Genomic DNA, 2,397 nt, shown 5'->3' with positions numbered 1-2,397 from the left:
TCTGTCACGTGATGAACGAATGACTCAAAAAACCCGAAGACTCGAAACAGGTGAACTACTTGACTAATTCCAGTACAGAACCTATAGGATGTTGCGCATGCGTGACTGAACGAATCACTCCCGGAGACGACTCGTTCTTCCCGAGTCACATTAAAGATTCGTTCAAAATGAACGAATCGTTCAAGAACAACCCAACACTAGTTTGCTTCAGAAACCCTCCACCTTCCCCAGCTCCACCTGTATAAATCTGCTACGAGGTGATTCATGTACACTATAGGTTATTTCATGTATGTTATATTTGCAGCAGCAATATTTCTTACATGCTCACAGCAGCATGTTGTGGATGTATTGGCAGTAGCAAGTATCGGTACTCGCTCTGCCGCAGCAGCAGCAGCGTAGCAGATCTATTCCGCCAAGACCAAATACATTAACATTGTCATGTACTTTACCATGCCAATCGCTCCGAGAGTTGTCATGACAGAAATATATTCACCAAACTTAGGTATTTCTTTTGTTGTGTGTGTGTGTGTGTTATTGCAAAATATATACTAAATAAAATAAACAGGTTTTGTAACTACATGCACTGGACACTGTGTTCTCCATTTTTTGATGTATTGTCTATTGAATGATCTGTAGTGTGTATATTATTGACTAATGTGTGTATGATTTGAAAGCTTTGTTTGATTTTGAGTACAGGTGAAATGGTTTTGAAGCGATTGATTTTGCCAGAAGAGTCAGGGGTTCTGTGAATTTAGTTTGAAGGTTTGGATATGTTTTAAGGTTTTGAGAAAAAGAGTGATGGTTTTAAGAAATGTGTATTAGCAATTCAGAAAAACTGTAAATACTTACAATTGTAACACTTAACAAACAAACATAATTGTGTTTCGACACAGGGCGGAGTTCAACAAGCCACTCCGCCTCCAATTAATACTCCTAAGGTTAAAATGTTTGGCACTGGTGAATAGGAGAACCTGTACTGATAATTTCTCTGGTTAGTCTTTCTTCAGTTTCTTATTCCAGCTCTCAAGATCCTCCTTCCTTTCCTTCAGCAAGAGTAGTACTGTTAAACTGGATCCTTCAAAACAGTGAGATGAAGACAATCAGCTGAACCACTCGTGACTTCATGAAAATTTAAATGACTTTATGCATGCAGTTGTTAAATAATGAGCAAATGTACAAAAAAAAAGTGGCCATAAAAGTATTTAGATACTGAAGCCACACTAGAATGTATGAATGTCACTGCATTACATAACAAAAATACCACCATATTTGGTTATCTTAGTACTTTGACATTTTCTAGTTAAAGATTAGTGGAGCATGTTCATAATTAATGTGATAAACTACATTTGTGGTTACAGTTTGTTAAAAGTAACTGGAAAAATCTTGATATTGCAAAAAGGTTTGATTAGTCTGATATTTTGTTTCAAATACAATGAAATGCAGATGTTTGTACGTTTTTTTAAGGCAAATTACATAATTTTACCTAATACAAGAAGAAGTAACCAACCCATAAGAATGTATGGGGAATAAATGAATATTGATGCAGGTACTTTAAGCTGCACCGAATCCTTTCCTTCAGACTCGGACAAGTATGGCAACATATGCAAAATGCTTATTCCTAAAATAAAAGAAAGAGGACAAAAAGAGAATGTGGTTAGTGACTGAAAGCTGACTAAAATATTTTACCCTACCGAGGCTCATTTTTCTGTAATGTTGAATGAAATGAGCTGTGACTCATCACAGTTGGGCACGCTGCAGCATGATTAGTTTTTTGTCAACACATTTCCTGACTAACCACTAAATTCAACATCACTATACTCTCCATAAAACAAGTGTGCTAACTCATTTCCGGTTGACTCAGATCAGCTTTCAATTTTAAATGATGTTCTTAAGACAATTTGTGCAGGCCCAGACAAGGCTGTGTTCACGTTTTGGGCAACAGTTTTAGTTTTACCATGTCAGATTGTAAGAACAATGTTAAAGTCTGCAAACTCTGTTGCGCCGAGCAAGAATATCAAAAAGCTTAAATTATGTTATGTTTGAAACATAAGATACATGACAAATATTGTAATCATTTTATTGTTTATTTTATTTTAGTTTCTAGAGGACATCAGGACTCAATTTAGACATTAAAAGTTATTCTTCTTTAAAAAGGAGAATCTGTGGTCAAATTTATTTTCATAAAAGTGTTAACGTAGATGTTTTTTATTTAAAAAAAACAAAAAACAGTTAAAAATATTTTGTGTTTATGCATACTATTGTATTCACATATGAATTTTCAAAATTTATGAATTAAGCTAAATTTCTACTTCCACTAAACATAAATTAACCAGTCTTAGCACATAGTTTCTGTCCTGTCACGGCCAAGGAGGCCGTCTATGAACTCTTTGTCTATCC

At 35.0% G+C, this 2,397-nt stretch overlaps 1 protein-coding gene across 1 annotated transcript in view; it reads right to left on the bottom strand.

The window, feature by feature from the left end:
• Positions 1–801: 801 nt before the first annotated feature.
• Positions 802–2,397, bottom strand: part of LOC107558397 (very-long-chain (3R)-3-hydroxyacyl-CoA dehydratase 4-like) — a 12,241-nt gene continuing 10,645 nt past the window's right edge. The window contains exons 4-5 of the mRNA XM_016242063.1: positions 1,484–1,618; positions 802–1,075 (exon numbers count right to left, since the gene is read on the bottom strand). Coding sequence (XP_016097549.1) covers positions 993–1,075; positions 1,484–1,618 — 218 coding nt within the window. The 3' untranslated portion in view covers positions 802–992. The remainder of the gene's footprint in view (positions 1,076–1,483; positions 1,619–2,397) is intronic.

Source organism: Sinocyclocheilus grahami, unplaced genomic scaffold, assembly GCF_001515645.1.
Source record: "Sinocyclocheilus grahami isolate Dianchi unplaced genomic scaffold, SAMN03320097.WGS_v1.1 scaffold645.1, whole genome shotgun sequence".
Lineage (NCBI taxonomy): Eukaryota > Metazoa > Chordata > Actinopteri > Cypriniformes > Cyprinidae > Sinocyclocheilus > Sinocyclocheilus grahami.
This window is presented reverse-complemented; position numbering and strand designations above follow the sequence as displayed.